Source organism: Carassius gibelio, chromosome A5, assembly GCF_023724105.1.
Source record: "Carassius gibelio isolate Cgi1373 ecotype wild population from Czech Republic chromosome A5, carGib1.2-hapl.c, whole genome shotgun sequence".
Taxonomy (NCBI): Eukaryota; Metazoa; Chordata; class Actinopteri; order Cypriniformes; family Cyprinidae; genus Carassius; species Carassius gibelio.
Genome location: NC_068375.1, coordinates 29,099,694 through 29,125,540, shown reverse-complemented (window position 1 = coordinate 29,125,540; position 25,847 = coordinate 29,099,694). Strand labels below are relative to the sequence as shown.

General features: G+C 37.7%; 3 protein-coding genes across 5 annotated transcripts in view; 2 read left to right on the top strand and 1 right to left on the bottom strand.

Annotated features, from left to right (window-relative positions):
- The window catches only part of LOC128010490 (transient receptor potential cation channel subfamily M member 3), a 114,388-nt gene extending 103,088 nt beyond the window's left edge, over positions 1-11,300 (top strand). For 2 of the 3 annotated variants that reach the window (XM_052593021.1, XM_052593022.1), the window contains exons 22-25: positions 2,155-2,305; positions 2,564-2,757; positions 3,116-3,248; positions 4,215-11,300. In XM_052593021.1, the coding sequence (XP_052448981.1) occupies positions 2,155-2,305; positions 2,564-2,757; positions 3,116-3,248; positions 4,215-5,718 (1,982 nt within the window). In that variant the 3' untranslated portion in view covers positions 5,719-11,300. Of the gene's footprint in view, positions 1-875; positions 984-2,154; positions 2,306-2,563; positions 2,758-3,115; positions 3,249-4,214 lie in introns of all 3 variants that reach the window. The other variant, XM_052593024.1, reaches the window with a different exon arrangement.
- A 1,572-nt stretch (positions 11,301-12,872) lies between these two features.
- On the top strand, positions 12,873-16,617 carry LOC128010552 (Krueppel-like factor 9). The gene is made up of 2 exons (XM_052593025.1): positions 12,873-13,844; positions 14,699-16,617. Exons 1-2 carry the CDS (start codon positions 13,460-13,462, stop codon positions 14,923-14,925), a joined length of 612 nt encoding a protein of 203 aa, XP_052448985.1. The 5' UTR covers positions 12,873-13,459; the 3' UTR covers positions 14,926-16,617.
- Positions 16,609-24,220, bottom strand: LOC128010568 (protein FAM219A). Its single transcript, XM_052593026.1, has 6 exons — positions 23,857-24,220; positions 19,899-19,998; positions 19,660-19,762; positions 19,478-19,558; positions 19,348-19,402; positions 16,609-18,397 (listed from the first exon to the last, which is right to left on the bottom strand). Exons 1-6 carry the CDS (start codon positions 23,911-23,913, stop codon positions 18,239-18,241), a joined length of 555 nt encoding a protein of 184 aa, XP_052448986.1. The 5' UTR covers positions 23,914-24,220; the 3' UTR covers positions 16,609-18,238.
- Between the last annotated feature and the right edge of the window lie 1,627 nt (positions 24,221-25,847).

Sequence of the window (25,847 nt, the reverse complement as noted above, 5' to 3'; positions counted from 1 at the left end):
GTGTTTTCATACATTTTCCCTGATTTACAGAGACCCACAAAAATGTAATTCAGTGTAACAGTCTTGTCAGGCATATTTACAACAAAATTCAATTTATGACATTAAAAAATGAATTACTTTCACCCCAAATACTAATTTTTAAAATGTGCCACTATCCTAGGTTTTGTCCATTGGTCAGTAAGAATTTTTTTACTCATTTAAACCACAATAAAATGTAATATGCTCGCTAATTCTTTTATATATTTTAATAAGTACAGGTCAGAATAAGCATGTTGTTTGAATTTTTACATAAAAAATAAACTAAATGACAATTTAAAATTATTTCAACCAAATTTTGACATTTTATCCTCCAAAAACTTATTTACTGTAAACCCTTGAAAGTAGACACTTTGCTTACATTGAATGTGCTTTCTACATAAAATCACTTTTGTACATTTCTTTTGATGTGGACAGTTTAACGTCTTTGACCCACATACCAAGGTGAGCCTATTTCATAGTGCCAATTATTATCAGACTGAATGATTCTACCCAATAATAGGTTATGATGAACAATAAAGATGTTTGACTTGTCTCTTACCGTATAACCAATCAGGTTTTGCAGCAGTAATGTTGTTATTGTCTCTTGTCAGATTTATGATATTACATCTTATGCCTGAACTAAATCAGTACACTCCTACTAAAGCAGTTCATCAGTCACATAGACTTGTGTATGAAGTGTATGCTGTAGTGTTTGTAAAAACGTGTCTTAGTGTTTTTTCATTATAGTGTGTTTGCTTGTTGTCTGCATACTGTCAATTGATTGTGTGTGTGTGTGCTGAGAGATGGATGGCCCAAAGATAAGAGAGCTGAAATAACGATTTCGTTCTTTGTTTCAGATGTGAATAGTAGGAAGCTACATCACAAAGTGAAAGACAAACTCTGGCTGGTTGAAAATTACATTCGCACTCAAGGACCTGGGCGTTACAGTGGTCCATCCCATATAGGCAATTTCCAGTTTATAAATTCTGCTAGATTTATCTGTCACCAGAGCCATTATACTTTCACAGCCATATCATCTCCTCATCTCCACCCCACTGGTGGTCACTGAGTGTACGACACCCCTGCACGGCACTGCAAGGCTAATGGCCAGGTTTCCGTGGTGGGGCAAATGTTTAAGGTGCTATGTCAACTCCATTTTTAAGGTCCCAAAAAATAAAAACAAATAAAAAAAAACCCTATCATGGAAACTGGAAACTTGGTTAATGCTAAAGCCACCATCATGAACCTCCCACAGCCAGTTAGCACTGACAGACATCCCATCGCTCTGGTGTAATTTCCTTCTCTTTGCACAATGTAAACTGAACGGCTGGAAAATCCACTAGCTTGATATTACATGTTATGCATATTGACTAGAGCATGAACATCCGTGCCCATCTGCGTTTCCTCAAATAAGTTCAGAATATTCCGTTTTTCTGGAAAGACCATCTCATATGTCAGCTATACATCCTTTAACAACAAGATGCATTTGCCTCCTCTCATCAATATGAAAGTTTTTTCACGTGGTTCAGTTGTCAGAGTTTTTGGCAGAATGAATTTGGAATTCAAAAAGAAAAATAATGTAAATAAATAATTGCGAATTTAAGATAACCAATGTTACTTCAGTTCTCTCACTTTGGGCTTCTGGGTGTGATTTTTAAATATTGAAACCAGTAAATGTACTCAGAAATATGTAAATTAATATGAACCTGACTGACTTTCCTCTCTTTGAAAGCTACAGCAACTGAACCATCCCATTTGGAAAAAACGAATGATGTATTGTCAATACATTCTAACCTGCGCTACAAGCAACCATCAAAAAGAATGCTGTACATTTAATATCAATATATTTTAAACACTGCACATGTTTAAATATATTGGTTATGCAATTTTACATTTGGAATATATTTTAATATATTTGAATTCCACAACTTGGTGCATAGTCTTTCCATTCAATTTTTATCCACAACCCACTTCTGACTGGTTTTTTGATTTTGGTGCATTTGAGCATGTCAGAGAGGGAGTGAGTGATTGTAAAGTGACCTTTTTTGCCATTTGTTTGTTCTAATCAGTTCATTAATATTTGGGCAGCACTCAGTTGTGTGTTTTAACAATAATATATAATAAATATTTTAACAGCTCCATGTGGTCAGAACATCACCACAGAGGAAGGAGTCATTGTGCCTCTCCCACCTTGCAAAACAGGAGCTTGGATTGTCCCCGCCATCATGGCCTGCTACTTGCTGGTGGCCAACATCCTTCTGGTTAATTTGCTAATTGCTGTCTTTAAGTAAGTTAAATGAATATTTATATCATATGTGTTTTTTAAACAATGGACAGACTACAAAATATAGCTTATTTCTTTGATTATTGGCATAATTAAGTCAAGCAATCTAATTGTAATTTGCAGTTTTTTTTTTCAGCGCTTTTCAGATTTGTTTACCTTGCATCAGCGAACGGATTGTGGGTGGTCCATGAGAACACCTTTTGAGGCTGAGATGAGTAAAACAATTTTGTATGCTGCTAATATTTTCTTTTATTCTCACAGTAACACATTCTTTGAAGTGAAGTCCATCTCCAACCAGGTGTGGAAGTTCCAGAGGTACCAGCTGATCATGACCTTCCATGAACGGCCTGTCCTTCCTCCTCCTCTCATCATTTTCAGTCACATAACTATGGTCCTCAAACACCTCTGCTGTCGTTGGAGGAAACATGATGAGGATGAGCGGGACTATGGGCTGAGTGAGTGATAAAATGCTGTTGAAATATTCTGAAAGCCTTAAAATGACAGCAAGAGTCATTTAGTTTTCTCAGATCATACAACTAATGAGAATGAAACCTACTCATGTCGACTTAAAAGATTCTCTTTGATACCATCTTTTGCCAAACATGATTATTTTTTAATAGTGAGATATTTCTGTTTGAAAACATGAAAACATTAACTTGTGTATCTAATACTGCCATGTAAAAGTATATATGTTACACAACAAAGACATGGTTTAAACATTTTAAAATTAAAGTTAAATTCAACTGAAAACACTTTGACTTCACTGTTATGATACAAAAAAGTGACAAGTGAGAAAAAACTCTCCCCCTACAGAGCTCTTCATTACTGAAGATGAACTGAAGAAGGTACATGACTTTGAAGAGCAGTGCATGGAGGAGTATTTCAGAGAGAAAGATGACCGCTTCAATTCCTCCAATGATGAAAGGATACGCGTGACATCTGAAAGGTTAAAACATTTCAGACAACACAACAGAACATTAACACTTTTTTCTCTCTATTTAAAACCAGAGGTCTTCAAGTGTTTTATGGCATGAACCCCCAAATATGATCATCCCCCTTGCAAGAGATAACATTCCTAAAATATATAAACAGTATATATTTTCATATATACAGACCCATTTATACGTTGTGAGAAAAATATTAAGAATTGACGTTGAAAAAGTTGAAAAAGCTTTTACATGGTCACTGAAGCCACAGCCAATTAAAATAAGTTTGACATTGCATTTTATTTTTCTAACCATCTTCAGAGTAGTTTTATATATATCAACCTGAAGACAAAACATTTTTCAGGGTTTACATGGGTCATTACAAGTCTTAAAAAGTATCAAATTTAAGACTATAAAAAGTCTTAAATTGTACAAGTCTTAATTATGATTTTAAGAGGTCTTAAATTTGAGGACTTAATGTGACAACAAGCTCTTTTCACAAAAATATATAATTCCAGAACAGCATGTTAAAAAGATATTGCATTAAATATATCTAATAAATATTTAAATGTAACGTCAACTTAATGAACAGAACACTAATAATTCATTTTGTAAACTTGTTTATTTTATAATTTTCTCATATGTTCTGCAAACCCTCTAGCAACCTCTTGTGGCCTCGGGGGGTCCCTGTACCCCAGTTTGAAATTCTTTTTTCATTTAAACGTAAACAATACAAAACGTAATATATAATCTTTTTAAAAACACATATTACTTTAATTAATAAGCGCTTAATTATGTACACTACTGTTCAAAAGGGATTTGGGATTGGTTCGATATTTGTTTTTGAGCCCCTCATTCTGACCAGGACTACATTTATTTGAACAAAAATGTAATATGAAGTGGAACCCACACAACATTACTAGATGTAGATTTTTGGAAATGGCCTTATAAATATTAATGGAATTGTCTAATCTCTGATCATTCAGGGTGGAGAACATGGCAATGCGTCTTGAGGAAGTGAATGAGAGGGAACATTTCATGAAAGCATCCCTGCAGACTGTGGATATCCGGCTCGCCCAGATGGAGGAGATGATCGGCCGCATCACTGTGGCACTGGAGCGGGTTGCTGGTATGGATCGAGGCGAAGTCAACAAAGCCCGGTCCAGGACATCATCTGACTGCACAGATACAAATTATATCCTGCGCCAGAGCAGTTTCAACAGCCAAGAAGGCAATTCCTACAGGCTACAGGAGTCTCTGGAGCAGGGAGGCGAAGAGTCTATTTCCCCTACATCTCCAACCACTCTGGCCCCACGTGTCCGCAGTCACTCCTTCTATGTAAGCCACTCCTCCAAGGATAGGAGCGGTGCAGATCGAGGAGAAGGCTTCTTTAAAGACAGATTGTTCAGCCTCCATCGGGCCAACAGCTCACAGTCTGTGTCCTCAGGAGCAGGTCCCAAAGAGTCCAAGCCCACACCTTTGAATACTTTATCTGTGGACCAGCAGCTACGCCCTTCTTCCTGTATAGACATCTATGTTTCTGCCTCAGAGGACGTCCCGCCCACTGAGAGCTTCTTGGAGCCGGTCCGGGCAGTTCCATCTCTTGCTCGAGACTCATCTCTCCATTCTGAGATCATGGATGTGGTGCTCTCAGGGGGGCGGGACTGCAGTGGCAGGGCAGGGGGCAGTGACAGACAGTCGGATGGTACGGTCCTGTTTGAGGACAGTGCTGCCGCTGACCTATCACTCTGCTCTGCCCACCTGCTGCCAGATACCTTGCCCTCCTGGGACCTGGACCCCTCGCCGCCGCCATCAGCTGGTGCTCTCGAGCGGTCCAAGAGCAGCCGCTTCCTATCCACAGCAGGGCCTCTGTTTCTGGACGAGCCACCATTGGTTAAGTCACACAGCCTGATGTTCAATTCACGTGGTTACTATGGCGGCATGGGCGTGCAGGTAAAGGCAGCCGAATATACCAGCATAACTGATTGCATTGACATCCGTTGCGTCTCTACCCCTTACCCTGTCCCAGAGAGGTCTGACTCACCTGGAGGCTCTTTCACATTCGATAAACCCCAGGACCTGGGCGTCTCACACCCTGAAAGAGATGCTGAGCTCAGTCACGCAGAATCGGATCCAGAGGAACCTGCAGAGGGGTCAGCGCACACAGGTAAGGGGGGTCAAAGCAGCAGTGGGGGATTAGGCACAGACCTGGGCCTCGGCCTCCCACTGGGTCCGTTTTGCTCGCCAATTTCTAGACTAGAGCGTGCAAACAGCTGCTCCTCTTCGGAGGAGTCGCACTCCAACATCTACTCCCAAAAGAGCTTCTCCATTAGTGAGAAAATGGACAAGGGTCGTGGAAGCTCCAGGAATCCTTTCCAGAAGGCCAGAGCCGGGGCAAGGCTGGAGGGTAAGACAGACTCACTGTCCACGAGGAAACTGGCCAAACCCTCAGCGTTCCAAAGTTTTGATAACAGACACAATTACACGTGATGATGGCAGACAAGTAGTGATGCCATTGTAGAACTAGGTTCTGTAGGATGGCTCTACCTCGTTTAAAATTTAAGGGCCAGTCCATTGATTAGTACTGTCTGAGTGAGTAATTAGCTGTACACTGGAATGTTTTATCATGGGTATCAACTTCCTGTTAATTTCCTGTTATAACACTGAATGCCAAGTCAGATTTTCTTTAGTATTCATAGATTCAGAAGATGACCACTGTCATTAGGCCAACATTAGTACCCAGTTGAGGAGAAAACTTTGCAATTTAAGGGCCTGTTAACACTATGATGAATGTTCGGTATAATAAAAATAATCATTTGAATGAATGGCTGTTAATGTTAAAAACCAATAAGCTTTTTGGTCACATGCCTACAGCCGCTGCTGTTAGATTAACTACATCTTAAGGGTTGGTCACTCATCCAAAGTAACTTTGCATTTCGCTGCATTCCAAAGTTCAAGTTTGGTGAACTCTGAAACCATGAAAGTGTGTGACCAATAGAAGATTGATATGTGACAGCATGGCCTCTTAGCTGTATTAAAACTGCAGTGCTACAGGAAAGTGGAGTAGATTGTATGTTTTACATTGTAGATTTATTATTAATTGTTGTGTGTTGAATTTAAAGGACACTGCAGAATGTGCCCTCATATCATGACATTTAACATTTACATTTAATCATTTAGCAGACGCTTTTATCCAAAGCGACTTACAAATGAGAACAATAGAAGCAGTCAGGTCAACAAGAGAACAACAACAGAATACAAGTGCCATGACAAGTCTCAGTTAGTCTAGTATAGAACGCATAGCCAGGTGTATATACATTTTTTTTTTTTTTTAATTAAATGAAAAAGACAAGAAAAGGAAAAGTACTGGTGTTAGTAGGTTAAGTGCAGGCGAAAAAGATGAGTCTTTAGATGTTTCTTGAAAATGAGTAAAGACTCGAATTGAGATTGGGAGGTCATTCCACCAGCTGGGCACAGTCCAGGAAAAGGTCCGTGAGAGTGATTTTGAATTTCTTTGGGATGGCACCACAAGGCGTTGTTCACTTGCAGAGCGCAAGCTTCTGGAGGGCACATAGGATTTAACCAGTGAGTTTAGGTAAGTTGGTGCCATGCCAGTGGTTGTCTTGTAGGCAAGCATCAGTACCTTGAATTTGATGCGAGCAGCTACTGGTAGCCAGTGTAACCTGATGAGGAGGGGAGTAACATGAGCTTTTTTTGGCTCATTGAAGACAACCCTCGCTGCTGCATTCTGGATCATTTGCAGAGGCTTGACAGTACATGCAGGAAGGCCCGCCAGGAGAGCATTACAATAGTCCAGTCTGGAGAGAACAAGAGCTTGGACAAGAAGTTGGGTTGCTTGCTCTGACAGGAAAGGTCTAATCTTCCTAATGTTGTATAAGGCAAACCTGCAGGACCGGGTTGTTGTAGCAATGTGGTCAGTGAAGCTTAACTGATGATCCATCACAACTCCTAGGTTTCTGGCTGTCCTCGAAGGAGTTATGGTTGACGAGCCCAGCTGTATAGAGAAATTGTGATGAATCAATGGGTTAGCTGGAATCACCAGTAGTTCAGTCTTTGTAAGGTTAAGCTGAAGGTGATGGTCATTCATCCAGCTAGAAATGTCACTCAGACAGGCTGAAATGCGAGCAGCTACCGTCGGGTCATCAGGCTGGAATGAGAAGTAGAGTTGGGTGTCATCAGCATAGCAGTGATAAGAAAAGCCATGCTTCTGAATGACAGATCCTAAAGATGTCATGTAGATGGAGAAGAGAAGTGGTCCAAGTACTGAGCCCTGAGGAACCCCAGTAGCAAGGTGGTGTGACTTTGAAACATCACCCCTCCAAGACACACTGAAGGATCTGTCAGAGAGGTAGGACTTAACCCACAGGAGAGCAGGTCCAGAGATCCCCATCTTTCTGAGGGTGGACAGGAGAATCTGGTGATTAACAGTGTCAAAAGCAGCAGACAGGTCCAGAAAGATGAGTACCGACTGTTGCAGTGTATGAAGAAAGTGTGACCTCTGCTTTAGTGGCGCACACCTACAGACCATTTTGCAGATCCTTCCTCTACTATTTACAAAAAATATATATATTAAATATCAGATCAAGGATCTGGAACCGGCTCTAATGGCTCTGTACTCTTCTATTTTGTGTTGTTTGATAAACACCATTTATTTCTCTTTGACAGATGAGCTCCAGAGATGAAAAGTATTACCGTATTTTCCGGACTATAAGTCACACTTTTTTTCATAGTTTGGCTGGTCCTGCAACTTATAGTCAGGTGCGACTTATTTATCAAAATTAATTTGACATGAACCGAGAGAAATGAACCAAAAGAAAACAATACCGTCTACAACCGCGAGAGGGCGCTCTATGTTGCTCAGTGCTCCTGTAGTCTACACTGAAAACATAGAGCGCCCTCTCGCGGCTGTAGATGGTACTGTTTTCTCTTGGTTCTTGGTTCTAAATAAATGCGACTTATATATGTTTTTTTCCTCATCATGACGTATTTTTGGACTGATGCGACTTATACTCAGGTGCGACTTATAGTCCGAAAAATACGGTAAGTAAAATAATTTTGTTAACCAGAGCATTTCTCATTATCTATAAGCACCACCTACTGTCAGGGAGTGATTTTGTATTTTCAATCAGCCTGCCAGATTTTTTTTTCTTTCTTTTTTTTTGCATTGGCCTGAACAAACAAATTGCAATTGCAACTAAATTTGGTGCCGAACATTTGTGTTGGTGTGAACAGGCCTTCACAAAATCTTGCAATGCAAATTACTGTTTTAGCTTAGGTGAGTCACCCTCGTCACAGCATGAATCATGTTTTCTCTTTATAGACTGATTTCTTGAGTGTATCTCCTACAGGCCAGATAAAGTGATGGTTTAATTCCAAAACGATTTAGAACTTAAATGAAAACAGGACTTTGACAGTTAAAACAATTTAATGCTAAAGTTTTTTGTTTATACAAAGATTTGTTCTGTCATTCAAAACCCACACACCAGATTAGACAAACATATACATATCTTCCCTAACATGTGGAATGTGGAATATAATTAGTTTCCTTATAAAAGGATTAACCTTCTTAGAACGTTATCTCTTGGCCCATGTGGGTGTATACATCTGCATTCAAAAAGCTTCATAGTCACACAGCAGTCAGTAATGTTATATAAGGTGTCTGAATGCAGCAAAAGTTTGTGCAGAATTTCTCATTATTAAACAGATAACAAATTTTAAAGTGTTAAATTATTATATTTTGTCTTTTGCAGTCTGCTTTGTTCCAAATATATCACAGCGGGGTGCCCATTTGAGTGTATTTAAATAAAAGCAACTGGTTGAACCCTACACTAACAGCATGTTTGGTATGGAATGCTAGTTTACTGCTTACTGCACTGTATATACTGTATACTGCATACTATTTAATAATAGAATGTGGCAGAAGTAAACAGTATATGATGATAAATGTTTCAAACAGTAGTAGGCTACATTGTTGTCACATAACATGACTATATTGAAAGTTTAATTTGGAAATACGTATTTATCTAAATTTTTTATAAAAATGTCACACTCCAAATGAAAGGTCAAGCACACTGAATAGTCAGCTACAATATAATGCAGTGTGTTCAGATTGTACCCTGCACAGGTAGCAGGTCATTTAAGTATTTCCATTCATACAAGAAAGTGCTGCTGTGGCAAAAATATATAGTAGTACGATAGTATGCCATTCCAAACATACTTTTCAGACTGTTGCAAGGGTTAAAATGTGTAGAGTACCTTTTAAAGCATTGGATTTTAAAGCAAAAAGACTGGTTGTCTTTATATGAGTGTATGTTGTTTTACACAGAACAGGTACTATATGTTAACTTGCTATGCAAGACACCACAGAGAGTTGGTTGGTCGGTCAGTAAGAAGTGTTATGCACTTTAAAGCAGGAGTTCATTATGCACACCAGTCTCATCACTAATCAATCTGATAGTGCAGTGTTTCATTTGGAAAGATATTAAAAGCACATCAGCACAGTTGAGACAGGGACCCATTCTATGTTAAATATGTCTTTAATGAACACTAGTACATAATATTATCTTCTATTTTAAGCAAGTTATATGCCTTGGCAATTTTCTTCCTCTTTTATGGTTAATTAAGATAAATATTTATGTTTGGTTTGTGGTTTATAATGGGGAAAAAATGTATTAGGAGGATAGGATAAGGAGATCTGGACAGACTTGTATTAAACAAATGCATATAAATCAAACAATCACTTTTAATTAAAGTAGATTATTTGCTACTCTACAATACGCTGTTTTAAATTGTTTTTCAACTTCAATCAAATGAAACAGTGCAGGTTTAAAGCAATACAGAAATGTGATTTGTATCTCTGGCATAAATCCTGTGCACTATTCAATATAGTCACTTTTTAGTAAATGAATTACTTGAGCCATTCTGATTCCACCATACGTATCACTCATAGGATGTATTTTATTTGCCTTACCAATGTGCAATACCGCTAAGAGATTTGAAAACATTTATCACAGTCACAGTGTTCTGAGATGTAGAAATGTATACTCGGTGTTAGAGCTTCTATGTGAACCGAAAGCAAAATAATAAAAGACACAATTCAATTTTTTGTGCAAAGCAGTAATTCTAATCACTGTGGTTTTCATATATTCAATGATCTTAATATCAGTATTAGTATGACATTCACTATGTCGATCGGATTTGCTTCATTTTTTTATGATTTCAAACTTGATTTCCACATTGGGCCACTTCTACAAGGTGATTATACTGCAAAGAGCTTTCAAACAGAGGTGAATACATGAACGATACGTGGTCCCTTAAAAATATGTCCTTGCTGTATCTTTTTGAGCAATGTCATTTAACAAACCCTATTGTTGGACTGGTTCCAGCAAAAGAAAGCAAGCAGAGGGAGTTAATGAATGCAAGTTTATCCCACTATCGCCTGTTTTGCTCTCATTAAGAGGTTTTGTTTGGGATAGAAGACCGTACAAATTTATGACACTTGTTTTTCCACATGTAAATGTTTTGTATATGATCTGTAAATCTTTATGTGGGTGTAAAAAATGAGTTTAATATAATAATGATAGGATTTTAAGAGAGCGTTTCTGTGTCTGATAGAAGACATTACTCTATGACAACCTACCCAGCGTGCCAAAATGACATGACTTCTAACTTTATGTACAGTATTTTCTTAATATTTTCCTATATTGTAGCATAAAAGGTTGTGAATTGTATACCACTTTTAGTCAAGTTCCCCCCACTTCTTTTTAAACTTAATGGTGAGCACTTGTCTGCTAACAAGCACATGTTTTCTGCAATAATGCTGTAGTTTGAACGGAAAGGTCTTAATTTACTTAGTGTCTTTAAAATGCATGTTGTTCTTCCAAAAGATAAGAGTTGAGAGATGAGTAAACAGACAGCGGGATCCGAGGACTCTTGTCCTATAGTAAAATGCTAAGTATTTGGATGCAAATACAAATGTGTATACTGTATTCCTCAATGTGAATAAGATGTTTGGCATGTAATAACAAATAAAAGAATATATATCATTCAAATCATTGTGCTTCATTTTTTTTTTTTTTTTTTTAGGAGAAATGATTGTTCTCTTTATGGAGTTTCAGTGTATTATTTGGAGCTTGTCACATTATTTACAGAGAATGGCACCTGGTTTATTATTTGCTTGCTGATTGTTGAAAGATACAAACAAGGTTTCACAGCTCCTTGTCTATTTCAGCCTTCATTGAGTTCAACAAGCTCACAGTCTTTGGTAAGTGTGGCAATTTTTGATTATTTCCCTCATTTGCATAACAAAAACATTTAGAATAGGCTTTATTATTATTATTAATTTAGGCTACTTGTGCTATTTAGTCCCATGTCTCTGTCTACAGGGGCTTATGCCTCGTGCATCTTTACTAGAGCTGTTTTTTTACCAGCTTTGGTATGCTACTGTACATCCCGAAATTCCAAAGAACAGATCCTTCTTGAGAACGGAGACGGCATGCGTACTGTTCAGCTGAAGCCTAAGAGTGACTCTGCATTAGAGCGGAAGTGTTGCTTGCACTGTCCTTTCAGCATCGAAGGGAGGCGTTCAAGTTCACTTCTAGTGTACGGTACATTCTGTTCCACAAAAACAGACACGTGTGTGTGGGGCTGCTTACAGCGCAATAACAACAACGTGACCCATCTCGTATTGACCGCGTTGTTAGAAACGGGATGATTTATTAGACGGTATAACTAGTTGTAGGTTGTTACACGCGTCACCTTTCAAAATAGTACAAGAAGAACAACACCTGCATGGATTTCATTATATCTCTATGATGAAGTATCATTCCTATGAATGACAACACTTACCAAGACAAGTAAATAGGACTATTTCAAGAACATTGCTAATAAAAAAATGTATGGTATGAGATGTTTAGAAATATATCAAATATATGAAATGCTAAATATTTAGATATTGTATTCGGGTTTAGTGTTAATATGATTGTTGGTATAGTCTCACGTTGTCCTCTCTACTGTAAATGTACGGTTTTTTTTTTCCTTTGGTGTTAACAGTATCATAATACGTTCATGCCTGGGAATAATACTTTTGAAATGGGGTCGCAAGTGTTGTTTCTATATTTTCCAAGAACTGTCTCCCAGGCCAGCGTGAACCTCCGAGAGTCCGGAGATTACTCCGAAAAGAGTCGTGTTACTTTTGCTCTCATTGGCTAATTTCTCTTTCTCCAACGGCCCTTCGCGAGGGCCCGCCTCAAAACTTCTACTACAGATTGATAGGCCATGCTTGTGCGGCACAAATGCTTTATTGAAAGAAATGGACTTCAGTTTGAAACGTGTTGCTCTCGTGTGTTGGCGATCAATTGCTCAATGCTTCGCTACGACCATTTTCCCTGAAAGCTGAGAGATCAAAGAATGTATTTCAGGTCGAAGGCAGGTCCTGAGATTTTTCGCTGAAATTGACATTCATTGCTGTGTCCATTTAAAGTCATATAGGCGTATGATCAATTTTACTTTAAAAAGACCCTTTTCACAACTGATAAAGCTCAATTGGGTGCAATACCCCACATACATTGATATATCTACCTCTGTTATATGGTTTATTTTACCTTTTTTTTCTTACAGAAAAAACTACATCGGCCAATGCATTGACATTCTGCTTACAGTGATGAAGGAGGACACGTTACTTGGAGTTCCTGTTCTGTTAGTACGCCCCTCATCCGATATTCAGACCACTATTGGACCCAAGAGCCTTCAATCTCAAGATCTCAAGGTGATTCCTGGTAGTGCATTCAAATCGTCACTCTTGGCCCCCTGTGTCCAATCAGCAACGAGTTTTATGTTGAAACCGTGGGATTCCGCGAAGAAGTTTCTTTCACATGAGAACAGCAAACAGCGGCACAGAGAGGCACACGGATGAGGGAAGAAGGGAATGACAGAACGACAAGTTCCACGCTTTCTGATGTAGTTGAAATTACATTGGGAATAGGCACCTGCATGCCTATTCGATAACTTGTGCGCAAGCGACACACGCTTTTATTCTTCGCTTAGAACATTAATCATCACAGTCGCATTGGGAAAAACACGTGTAGAGGTGAAGCCACGTTTTCCGGAGTCATCTGTATCCCGATACGCATATGATGAGAATCCCGCGCACTAAGTTTTTCTGTTTGTAGCAGGTGGCTTCTCCATTTCCAGGACATTTTGGGTAACTACAATGACGGACGTTAATATTGCAGCTAGGTCCTTGGGGCCGCTCTCAAACGGTGACCGCTCAGACAAACTATCCGGCGACGAGGGATCTGAAGAAAGTCAAGAGAGTCGGACTCTGTTAATGGTCGCTATGATTCTACTCGACCTAAATCAGTGTATCCCGAGCGACATCAGCGGCAAATGTATAGTGGACAGCGATGCGGATAATCAGCCCGAAGTGAAGGAAAACCGGGAGAAATGCAGGCAGAACACGAGCAGGGTGAAAAGGACACGGAACCGCGACAGTCTACGTGTTTCCGCTGAGAAGAGACACTGCTGTCCATATGCCGGCTGTGGGAAAATATACGGCAAATCGTCCCATCTCAAGGCGCACTTCAGAGTACACACCGGTAAGAAATAAGCACAGTTGAATTATTTTGTGCTTATGTGTGCAGTAACTCAACTTAAAGCAGGTAATTCGATTCGGATTGTTCGTTTATCTGACCCACTGTCTGTTATTACGCCCCACGCCCGCGTGTTCTGGGGAACAGTTCGGTTTCGGGAACTGCCACTCATGTAACGGTGGGTGTAACCGCAGGCGGAGCGCTCATGGGTACACATGAGGGTGGAGCAGGACACACTGTTACTAATCAAAGTGTGAGCAAACATGTTGCTTAGCCCACATATTGTTACGCATAACATCACCGTAAGACCATTTAATTGCGTAATCGTGTGGAAAAATGCTGGAAGTAGCCTATTTCAGGCTTGCAAATTTGCAGGCTAATGATTCGGTTGGACGCAAATTAAATTGTTTTCTGGTTTATGCATAAATATGTATATAATATTAATAAGTCTACTCTCAGTGTGTGCCGTGGCCGCTGGTCCGTGATGATCCGCACACTTCAATGCGACACGCACTAAAATAACCGCATATAACCTAGCAACGCAACGATGACGTGATGTACACACCTCCTTATTCTACAGTTGTAAACATCCGGCACGTGGTGCCGCATTGTAGCCAAGCGCGGTACCGCCCACTGAGTGCGTTCACATTCAGAGCAAATCAAAAGTCAGCGTTTTCTCCGGTTTTTACATACGCACTCTGAAGAAGTCGACAAAGACGCCGGTGAAGGTGCTTACATGCATGGAAAATATCTAGATTTTTTTTTTTTTTTTTTTTTTTTTTGCTGCTGCTGGCGGTTTTAGTCAGTAAGGGCTGAAATAAAGGGGCTTACATTTCTCTCTGCCATGTGTGTGTTCTTAGGTGAGAGGCCCTTTCAGTGTACCTGGACAGGCTGCGCAAAGAAATTCTCACGGTCGGATGAACTGACGCGACATTTTCGCACGCACACCGGGGAGAAGCGTTTCATGTGCCCGCTCTGCGACAAATGCTTCATGCGAAGCGATCACCTCACCAAACACGCCCGCAGACACGTCAACTTCCACCCCAGTATGCTCCAGGGTCCCGCCGGGCGAAGAAGACACTCTTAAACGTCTACTTCCTCCTCTGGCTCCAGCGATCACATGTCTGCTGGTGTTTGAGCAACCATGTGACCCCTCACTGCACTTTTTGGATGTCTCTCTTTCTTGAGGCTCAGGTCTTGGAGCCTCTGGTACTGAGCTGATGATATGAGGTATCCGATGTGTTACTTAATGGAGACATACAAAATAGCCTTAAATGGGACTGTTAATGGAATGGACATTAATCATCAGCTGTAGGCAGACACAATGTAATGCACATTTAGTCCAAAGGTTATTTCAAATATAAAGGGGTATTTATAACTTATCACATATCATGAATATGAGATTGAGTTCAATACAGAGCCAGGGGATTTATTACACACCGACTGTGACAAAGGGAAGTGAAAATATTCTGTGTAAAAATATATAGTGTGTGGTGAAACCTAGGCCCATTTTAATGATTGCTTTAAGGTGTCCAATTTGCAGTGGTCCAGTTAGCAGAAGTGGATAGGTTTTAATATAATCACTATGAATGTTTTCGGTTACTGTGTGTTATTTACAGGGATAGCAGTTGACTAAAGTGTTGAAAATGGTATTTGTATCATATTAAAACAGATGATTACTTATGAGATTAACTTTACATCCTGTGAGGTTTTTCGCACATAAACAAGCTTTGGTGTTTTTTAAGCAATCAGTAATTATTTGCATATTCTAATCAGTTATGCAAAATAATGTAACTTATTGAATGAACAGCATTGAAAATGCTCTATTTAGAACACATTTTTTTAATTTAATTTTGAAACTTTTCTCCTTTTTTTTCTTTTTTTTTTTTTTTTGATCAGCCTTCACCAGTTATTAAGGTGAGTAGTTTACTGATTAATAATGTATCATCGCCATCTATAGGTGCGTTATGGGAAAACAAGGTAAGAACTGGGCCTTAAGTTTTTTTTTTATACACTGCACAGCTGAAAAAGACAGAACAAATATTTTTTTTTATTTCTCTCACTCCCTATGGTTTTATTAGCAGCCTATATTATTTACAAACAATCAATAAACATGAATAACAATATATTTTATTTGTTTTATTAATGGGTTTTGCATTTCTATCCAAGTTCCACTTGGCTTCAGAAGCCTTTGCACTGTTTAGATGTTGACTTGAAATAATGAATGTTATTTGAATATAGATTTAGTTTAATCTACCATCAGCCATTGTGCTTTAAAAGACAAACTGAATTTTACATGTGAATGCATCTGTTGGATCTTTATTCAAAAACAACAATTATATACATTTTTTTTTTTTTTTATATCATGATAACTGATCAACAGATCAAATATTTAGCTTTTATTGTCACATAGTATCTGTGCTAATTTTTGGTTCATGTTCAGTAGGTTGTGAGCCTGGATTCAAGCAGGTCATTTGAAACATGCTGTCACTGTACAAATGCTCATCCTGTGCCTTGCTTTGAGGTTAAGAACTCTTATCTTAGACTGCAGAATGTAATTAGCAAGTTACTGAGAAGTACGTTGCTGTAATTTACAAGTATTCTCACTTGTGTGAATGTTGTGTGAATGCCAGTGTTGTGATGTGTATATCTGTGTCTTACAGACTTTGAGCCACTACCATTGTACATTCTGTACTTTTACATAAGTATCATTTGTGTAACATTCATATTTTGGCTTTCCAGTACCTGTAAATGATGTAAATAAAGGACATGTAATTCAGGTCTGCTTTTATTGATATCACTGAAACCAGTAACAACATTGTTAATACATAAATTGACTTTCTCACATAATTAACATATAACATAAAAACACAGCTTCTGTCCAACAAATGCTCACTTTTGATTACACTTTTTTTGATATGTCAGGTCATTACACTATTTTAGTCATAGTTAAAACAGACTAAAAAGTGAATATGTGCAGTCTGAATGAAAACCGTTTGCATTTTGAGATACAACTTGATTAAGACAATATGAAGAGTGTAAAGATAACTTGGCTTTCCAAGCTGACTGGAAGGGTAAAATCTGTAAAAGGATTTAATATGTAAATGAACAGCACAGTTTCATCATTGATAGCTTGAATCATTTTAATAATAACAATAATGAGGCCAGAGATTTGATCAGTTTAGCAACATTAACATTCTAAGATTAGTTCCAAAGACCAGCAGAAACGAGTGCTTTTAAATAGCCTATAATGTCTGAGAAAGTAACTGATTTCCATGAAACAAATAAGTGATACATTCTGATTGGTGGTATGCATATAAAATGCTAAATTAAAATGGACACAAGGTAAAGGTATTCCAACAAGGAGCATAAACATTCTTTAGTGCCTTCAAGTTTGTGAAATCTGAACATCTTTCATCTTTCTAAAACAGTACTTACTGTAAGAAAGCTTATAGGCGTTCTACATCTAACATGTTTGGGCATTCTGCTATGATATATCATATTGGCTATTAAATCATACCTAGTGATTTCTGAACTTTGAAAAACTGCTTTGAGAGACAGAAAGGTCTTCGTGCCGTCATTTGATCATATTCAGTCTGTAGTGAGAGGTTTCTGTGAAAATAACCATTCAGAAATGACCAATCAAATAAAGAAGGGTTGCTGTATTTCCTTTTCATTCCTTTCATGACTCCTTCGGATCTTAAATCCAGCGTAGTTTCAAACATGATTCAGTTAAATACTTGTGTAAGATATCAAGAGTAAACAAAAAGTGTGATGCCCAGGTGCATGCCAGACAAGGCTACTTACTGTTAGTGCTGCAGTACGAATGCACCAACGTGCAAAATGTTCAACAGAAACAATCCAAGTATAGCCTCAATAGCAGCCACGACCAATAAACATCCAACCAGATCCATACGAAACCCAAATCTTACCATAATGACAATTTTAATGCAATGAGTGCAACATGAAAGCAGAGAATTCAGTGGATAAGCTAGTTCAAACTCTCTGTAACATCAAGTTGTTTTAAAATTCACAATTAAAGGCTTTTTAATGCGTTATTTGTTCTACGTTCACTTGTACAGTATAACACAATGCCAGCTAGGAGGTGAAAGTGAGCAGACTCTCCTAACATATTAGCAAACAGTGCATATCCTGCCATAGGAGGAAGCAACCGATAGTAGTCATGTTAATAATTATAAGTAAGAGTAAATGTGTGTATTAGCACATGTAATGTGTTCTGTGTGTCTGTGTGTTCACATTTTCTGTACACCATGTTCATCATAACGTTTACTGTACATTTCCCTCTGCATTATTGATTAGATGTCTCATCAGAGGTTATGAAAAGGAAAGAGGGAGGGGAGGAGAGAGAGGGAGCACAGGAAGGGGAAAAGGTGACTGGTTTACTGGATTTGACAAGCAGTGGAGGAGGTGGCTTGGCAGCACATGCAGGTGGAGTTAACAGATTTGGGTGGTATGAGGTCCAGGTCTTCATCGTCAGGGATTTCATCCAGCCTGTATCCATCTTTCAGCAGTTGGATGTTCAGATCCTGGTTTATCTGCTGCAGAAAGCAATGCACAGCATATTAGGTCAGGCTACATAACCGCCACTTATTAAATTATATAAATTAGTTATTTAATAGATTAATAAGACTACAGGTTCAATAGCTCGATAGGGACATTTATTGGTTTAATGAATCAATGACATGAACAACAAACTGAATATGATTAACAACAAAAAATTAGCAATGGTCCCCTTGAAAGGAATAATAAACCCCAAAATTTAAAATGTAGGCCATCCCAGATGTAGAAGAGTTTTTTTTTTTCATCAGAACAGATTGGAGAAATTTAAAATTACATCACTTGCTCACTAACTCTTCAGTGAATGGGTGCCATCAGAATGACAGTCCAAACAACTAATTAAAACATTACAATCACATGCAGTCCACCCATTAAAGTCCTGTGTAAAGCTACAGTATGCTGGTTCATAATCCATAATAACATTGTTTCGGACTGTTTTTGCATGTAAATGGTCCTCAATCTGTGCATTTTTTTTCCTGCTTCAGACAAGACAACTTTTCACTGGAGAAAGCAATATTATGGATAGAGGACTTGTATTTTAGCCAGAAGCAATGGTTTGACATTAAAAACATCTCATTGATGAGTTTGTGTATTAAACACATGCAGCTTTTCACAAGATCTTAATTGATTACTTGTGTATTATTGTGATGTTTGTATCAGCTGTTTGAGAACATCCACTCATTGCAGCGCATCCATAAGTAAGCAAGTGATGCAATGCTAATTTTTTTCTAAATATGTCCAGACGAAGAATCAAACTCATCCACATCTTTGGTTGCCTGAAGGCGAGTAAGTTTTTAGAACAAAAGGTAATTTAGTGCATAAAAGATTGTCAGTGACATCTGAGAAGGAAATCCACTGTCAAGATGCTTGGGTTATGGGGCTTAATACATTAACCAGAGATCATAGGTACCTGTTCCCTTAGTGACCTCACCTCGGCTGATGAGTATCCTGACGAGGAATATCTAGACATGTCAAAGTCGTCATCGCTGCAAGGCAAGTGAAAACAGTGAGTTTGACGCCTGTGGCTAATGGGGGCATAAATAAATCAGTGAAGAGCTTACCTGTCTGTGTCTAGAGCAACTAAAGGTTTCTCATCAGGACTTTGGTCTAAAGAAGAGTAGCCTTTATTGGGAACCACTAGCCTGGATGGAAAGAGAAATAGAGACAGGTTTTTGAATTAACGTGAAATAAAACAGTCTATATGTACATATCCAAAACTATGATTATTTTCTTTCGTATTTACCTTGTTCTGGCCATCACGTTATTTTTCTTGGGTTGTTGATTGACAGGGCTTCCAGCATTGCCATTTTTCAGTGATCCTTTCCTAACCAAGTCTCTCTGTTTGTCTGTACAGAGAAAATAAATATTAGACATATTTATATTTTAATCATGTCAAATAAAAAAAAACACATAACTGCACAAAATGCTTTGAATATAAGTGCAGCATTGGCATTTGGCAGTATAAACAATCCCACAACTCACCTATCTTCATATGGAGAGGGGAAGGTTTATAGTTAATGGTGGCAGGCTCACTCTCCCTGGTATCTGAGTCTGCCTCTGATGTGTTCGATGATGCTGGATCCTGGTTGAAAAGAGGGAAAAAAGAGAAATGTCAGGGCAGTCTAGTTGGTCGTCCTTCTTGACAAAAGCCTTGACATTCCATTTTAATCAACGTGGATGAGCAAAGCTTTACTTGATTTCTACCTATTTGATTTCTGCCAGCTCGTTATGATACCCTGGGATTGATGCGAAAGGAAACACAACATTTTCAGAAGCAAAGGATTAAATTTGCCAACTTCAAACAAGGAAAAGGTCAAGAATAGTGACAAATCATTTTAAAATTTCAAAAGCTTAAATCTAATAAAACTGGAAAAAAGGATGAAAAAATATAAGTGCAGTGCAACACATTTTGAGATATTGAGCACACAAAACTGTACATATTGTATTGTCAATATAATATAATATTATATTATATAATATAATATTATATAATATTATATTATATAATATTACACATATACACCAAATCAGTGGGACACAACCAAAAATGAATTTAGAATTCCCTGAAAATTCAAGATAGTATATGAATTTTACATCTCTTTTATATTTATATAATCTGATATAGTTAATATCACATGAAAAGTGATATATTCTCCAAATATCAGCATGACAGCAAATGTAATATTAATTAGATGATCCGCTCAATAAACAAAAAGTTAATATTAAGTGACCTACATTTTAGACACAACAATTTCAGTTTTAAGTGTATTTCAACAACGAAAATTGTTCCAAACAAAGCAGAACAGTTGTGTCTATAAGCAACACACAATGGTGTTTCATTACTGAATCAGTCATACATTTTAATGAATCGGTTGAATGAATGACTCAATGACTCACTCATGCAGTGATTTGCTGCCACCTACTGACAATTTTAGGTTTATATTTAAAGTCTATTTTCACAAATCAATTCAATTATCAGTATTCAAGATTTTGTTTTAAAACATCAAAACCCTATTTATGCATTTGCAACTGCAAGTTAAATACATTCATGTTCTGCATTAAAGGGGTCCTATTATGCTCTTTTATGAAGTCTTGGTTCTGTTTCTGGGGTTTTTTTTCACATATTTTACATTATTACAGTACCTCTCTACCCAGTCTGGCATGAATGGTTTGAATAGTTCCTGTATCAAATTAAGTCCTGCCTTCTGAAATACGAAATGTGCTTTGATTGGTAAGCTGGGCCAGTGTGTGTTGTGATTGGCAGCACTCTGCACCTCTCTGTCGGGAAATGTCTCTTACTTGACCCTTACCACAGCCACCTGCGAGCTTATATGTAAATACTGCATCAAAATCAAATAAATTTGAGCACAATTTAAACCCAGGTGATTGTAACCACTCTAAGTTTGTCTGCCTTGGGAAAGCTAACGTGTCTCCAACATAGTGCTAACACTTTTTGCCTTTTCTAGTTTAGCTCAACAATGCAATGCAAAATCATCCTGATTATCTTTTGGTGTGTACCCAGCATAAATGCCACTTCAGATGGGATTCTGTGCCACCTCTGCATAGCAAACACAAATTTTGTTGATACTGATTTAATTTGATTGTTAAAAGCCCTATAGTGTTCTACTATTTAAATTGATTCATTAAATGCAAGACTTTTACACAAAATATGATGCATACATTTAATTAGGTAAAAATGCCTTCTAAAGGTTAAAATGGCCATAAAATGTAAACATAAATTTAAACTTAATGGAGAAGTAAATTTCTGTTACTCCTGCAAATTAACCACCACACCAAATGTGAAAAATAACAAGAACTTTGGAAGTCAGCTGTCAAGGACAGTCCTAACCTGTCAAAATACCAGCACAATAGCACACCCAGCAAAATATTGTCTTAAAGTATCAAGATCAATTTTTTAGTCATTATTGTACACCCCTAATCAGAATATTTTTTTAAACCCGTGTATTGTTCATTGATGGGTTTAGCGCAAAAAAACAAAAACAAAAAAAACATTAAAGTGTAGAAAATTGCGCCTCCCACTGCTCCCAGGCATCATCAAAACACTTCAGTCCAATCAGATCCGTCAATCTCTTTCCAGCTTGTTTGGGCGTGGCTACTGTAGCGAGATGATGGCTAAAATATTAAGACTTGTCCAAATACGCAGACAAAGGGGTAAAACAACGTAAGCACTCGTGGTTCTTTTGAGAACGAGGAATTTAATATTGTTTGAGTTGCAGTTGAGACGCTAAACTTGCAGTTACTTCGAAACAGGTAAGCAAAAATCTGAACACTTCAACCGACCGTAGTTTATTTATTTTTTGGTGAATAAAGCATATTGTCAATTGTCCTGTTCAGTCGGTCACATTAATACTTATGCATATTTATTAGGCTTAATTCAGTTAATATAAATAATTTCCCCTTCCTGATCTGAAGGACAGTTTTGTACAACTGTATTATAAAAAGTCCACACTGTGAAAAATTTCTTGTTGTTTTTACAAAAACTTTTTGGCAGCTGTGGTTGCCAGAATAATTTTGTAAAAATACAGAAAACTGTAAACACATTTACGTCAAAAACTGTTAATTTTACAATATAAAGCTGTAATTTACAAACAAGAAAATGTGAATATAAACCAGTAAATTCAACAACACACAAAATTAAATCTGTTTTGTACCTTGAGAATACTGACAACCACCATAATAATAAAGATGGTACTGTATAAGAGAAAGCCACATGAAGTATCAAAGCTCATCACAAGTAGCTTCACCACAAGCAGAAGTATATATTAACATATAGAAGGTGCACATTTATGGAAACACAAAACACCATCATGGTAACACACGTAATACTAAAATAATGCAAAAAACTTTCATTAAGCAACAGAGGATGTAACATAAAGCTCAAATGTACATAACTGATAACAAGAACTATTTAAAAACATGATTATTTAAACAAAATACTTTCAAACGTGGAGTGTCACGCAGGGAATTCTGGGAATATCAGTTTACAGTTTTAGACTGTAAATTATACATTGATTTGTTCTTTTTTTACTTCTAAAAGCTGTATAATTAACAGAATTTTACTGTAAATTTACATTAAATGCTTTGTTAGATCTTTTACAGTTTTTCCCTGTATATAGTACGGGAACTTACTGTTAACCTATTATCAGTTTTTTTCCGTAGCGTTTTTACAAAATTTTAAAGTTAAAATTACACTTATTTTTTACAGTGCAGGTATCATGTTGGGTCCATTTGATAACCAATGTAAAAGCTAGGTCCTGAAACAATATCGGATGAGAACCACTGATCTAGAATTAACCCAAACGTACACTGACATCTGCTGTGCGGGTCATGGGTTAAATGAGGGCCATCCAGATTTCTCTTTGGACAGAGCTGCTTTTCCTGAGAATTATTGATGAATTTGTCATTGGTGGGAGGGGTACGGACATTCAGGTACCTTAGCACGTATTCTGCATGATGAAGCAATCTAAGGCGGTAAAAGGCCTCTACTATATTGATGAAACATCACACAATATTAACGTTATTTCATATAAACGTTACAGACTGCGTTACAGTTGAGATGAAGTTATAAAATTAAATGAAGCAGATGTTGTTTTCGATGCAGGGAGACACAGTCTCAGTGCGCTGCATCATAGTAACGTTAGCACCCTTACATTAGCTAGCAAAATACATATCAGACACAGCAGCGACATCACAGATCTCTAAGATAGGCCTACTTGCCATTTTTATTAAAGAAGAGAAAAAAACTAAATTAAATAAAATAACGGTCTATGATGACACAACATATGAGACTAACGAAATACAACATGCATCGTTGGATCATATTGAGCTACCATTCGCTCATTAAAACGTTATTAAAACCGCATACTGACAACATTTGTGCTTTGATCGGTTGGTAAAGAGTAAATCTGGTTTAACTTACAAAAGGCTGCATATCTGCCTCAGTCGGCACTTGAAATCTGTCAATTTCTTCCATCATCTTGGCGGCGGGGTGTCTGAGCCTTTTAGTGAGCGTTTGTGGTGGATTTCTGCGGATATACCGCAACAAACTGGTTAAATATAGAAATTTTACAACTGTGTCGTCGGATATTTGTCAGCCCCAAGAATGTTCCCGACTCTGCTTCATCCCAGCGATCGCTCGTTAGCCAGCAGTGACCGAGTGGCGACTAAACCACCCACTTCCGGGAGAAACTAGTCTCGAGACACGAGCAGCACCACGGATTCCGCCCCACTCAACGCCATCGAGCGATGCCTGCTCCACCCAAGACTAGCATCAGACAGACATCGTGCAGGGTTATCTCGGTGTGTACTGTAGACTATTTAACTTCGAAATGGCAAGTTTTTGTGTTGGACGTTGTTTTGCAGTCCACGTCAAACCTGTGGTCAGGGATGGCGGATTTGGCTTATTTATCCATTATTTACGCGAATTGAACAGTTTCTCTATTTGCCAGTTTACAGTGTTATGCACCTGTCCAATACAAAGCACAGAGCAAATGACTTCAGGACCCTGGACAGCTTCTGGACAGCAACTGCCTATGAGGCTTGTATGGAAGCAAGCTGAAAAAAAAGTAATTGATGCAATATAAATAGGCAATGTTATCTAGTCTAATAGTTGACTTTTATTTTATTAGATTTTATTTTTTGGGGGGTTCTGTGGTGCTGCCCAGTTTTAACCCCTAAGGATTCTCAGTTCAGGATGCTACCTTGCTTAGACTGGGTTTATTCTCCTCTTAATTTTTTCTCAGAAAAAGATAGGCTGCATAAAATTTCCAGTGACAAAGACACCCCCAAATGATTTATTTTTTTCTCAAAAAATGTTTTTTTTTTTAATCTCAATTGGCTACTTTTAAAGAAATTAGAAATTTCTAGAAATTAAATTGATCTAAATGTTAACAAACCTGGCACAAAATAAACGTGCAGTCCATAAACTGGATTCTTTATATTCCCTTCTATTTTAATGCTGTATTGTTAGTATTTTCCCATTATATTTTTGTCCATAAGCGTGGAAACGTGTTGGCCAGTAGATGGCGCCAAGCAACAAAGCATAAAAATACATAATATTTCTGAAGCTCAATTCAGACATCACTCATATTACCAACCTGGCAAAGGTTATGAGCTATAAGAAAAGGATCATTCTGCTATGGCATTATTGTCGGACTCTCAGCATTACATATTGATATGTAAGTGAATAACATTGAGTCATGTAAGATCAAAATGACAATACATTTTAAACCTTCTTACATAAAAACTGAGATAAGAACATTACATATAATACTGGAAAAGAAAAATGAGTAATGGTTGCTATTCTGAAAGTTCATAGTCTGATTTTATTTTCTCTTTGAGAACATCTCTAAGAGGTTAGGGGGTTACCCATACTAATAGTTCATGTGAACCCCCATATGAATAGCTTTGATAAGACTCTCTGTATGAAAAGAAAATCTCAGCCTGAGTGTTTGCTTCAATCATAGCTATGTACCTTTTTCAGTCAGATGTACAAATACACACAGATTACATGTAAATGGACACATAAAGACATTCTCTAATTTAAAGGGGAATGTATGTTTGTGTCACATATCCTCAGCAAAACAGATTATGCAGGTTATGCAACTATGACATCCTCAAAGATAGGAATACAGATTACAGTTTATTAGTAATATGTATTTTATTCCAGAGGCCATAATTTTGTCATGTAATTCTTCACATTGTTTTCTGTACAAAACAGTTCTGGAGCTACTATGTCTCATTACTGCAGTCTTTTCCTTCAAACAAAAATAATAACTTCAAACAAAAAAAAATGACAAAATGCAGGTAGAAAACTACTTAATTTCATGATAAACTGACAACAAAAATAAATTGTGTAGTTTTGATTCTTTTAAAATAGATCATATTCCGATTTCTGAGGGTCTGATCACA

Coding starts and splice junctions, on each gene's coding strand:
- LOC128010568 (XM_052593026.1), bottom strand. CDS start 23,913: ATGATGGAAGAAATTGACAGATTTCAAGTGCCGACTGAGGCAGATATG. Junction 19,763..19,898: donor CCCTCTCCATATGAAGATAG/GTGAGTTGTGGG, acceptor TTCTCTGTACAG/ACAAACAGAGAGACTTGGTT. Junction 19,559..19,659: donor AACGTGATGGCCAGAACAAG/GTAAATACGAAA, acceptor CTTTCCATCCAG/GCTAGTGGTTCCCAATAAAG.
- LOC128010552 (XM_052593025.1), top strand. CDS start 13,460: ATGACGGACGTTAATATTGCAGCTAGGTCCTTGGGGCCGCTCTCAAAC. Junction 13,845..14,698: donor GCACTTCAGAGTACACACCG/GTAAGAAATAAG, acceptor GTGTGTTCTTAG/GTGAGAGGCCCTTTCAGTGT.